The sequence below is a fragment of the Frankliniella occidentalis genome, unplaced genomic scaffold (genome assembly GCF_000697945.3).
Source record: "Frankliniella occidentalis isolate FOCC.00 unplaced genomic scaffold, Focc_3.1 Scaffold59, whole genome shotgun sequence".
NCBI lineage: Eukaryota > Metazoa > Arthropoda > Insecta > Thysanoptera > Thripidae > Frankliniella > Frankliniella occidentalis.
This window is the reverse complement of record NW_026267189.1, coordinates 516580-517027: the sequence shown is the minus strand read 5'-3', so window position 1 is coordinate 517027 and position 448 is coordinate 516580. Positions and strand designations below refer to the sequence as shown.

At 45.8% G+C, this 448-nt stretch overlaps 2 protein-coding genes across 3 annotated transcripts in view; both read left to right on the top strand.

Moving 5' to 3' along the window:
• Positions 1 to 442, top strand: part of LOC113216746 (zinc finger protein ZFP2-like) — a 1113-nt gene extending 671 nt beyond the window's left edge. Inside the window, exon 2 of the mRNA XM_052267791.1 lies at positions 8 to 442. Coding sequence (XP_052123751.1) covers positions 8 to 215 — 208 coding nt within the window. The 3' untranslated portion in view covers positions 216 to 442. The remainder of the gene's footprint in view (positions 1 to 7) is intronic.
• The window catches only part of LOC113216747 (uncharacterized), an 82866-nt gene that overhangs the window by 44400 nt on the left and 38018 nt on the right, over positions 1 to 448 (top strand). The window lies entirely within an intron of this gene.

The window sequence follows — 448 nt, the reverse complement described above, 5'->3', positions numbered from 1 at the left end:
ACATGAGAGCTCACACGGGAGAAAAGCCATTTATCTGCACAGTCTGCAACAAGACGTTTTCCACATCCAGCTACCTACGTATCCATCTGCGACGTCACACCGGAGAGAAACCATATGAGTGCTCCGTGTGCCACAAGAAGTACCCTCATTCTGCTACCCTGAGTCAACACATGAGGACTCACACTGGAGAAAAGCCATTCAAGTGCTCACTTTGAAACAAAACGTTTTCTTATGCCACTAATCTACGTGTCCATCTGCGACTCCACACCGGAGAGAAACCATACGAATGCACCGTGTGCCATCAGAAGTTCACTCAAGATGGCAACCTGCGTACACACATGAGAACTCACACCAGAGAGAACTCGTGAGACTATTTTGTGTGCCTGAATAAATTTTCGACTGTCGTGTGGTGCACTCATTTTGCAATAATGACTGTTATTAATATCAT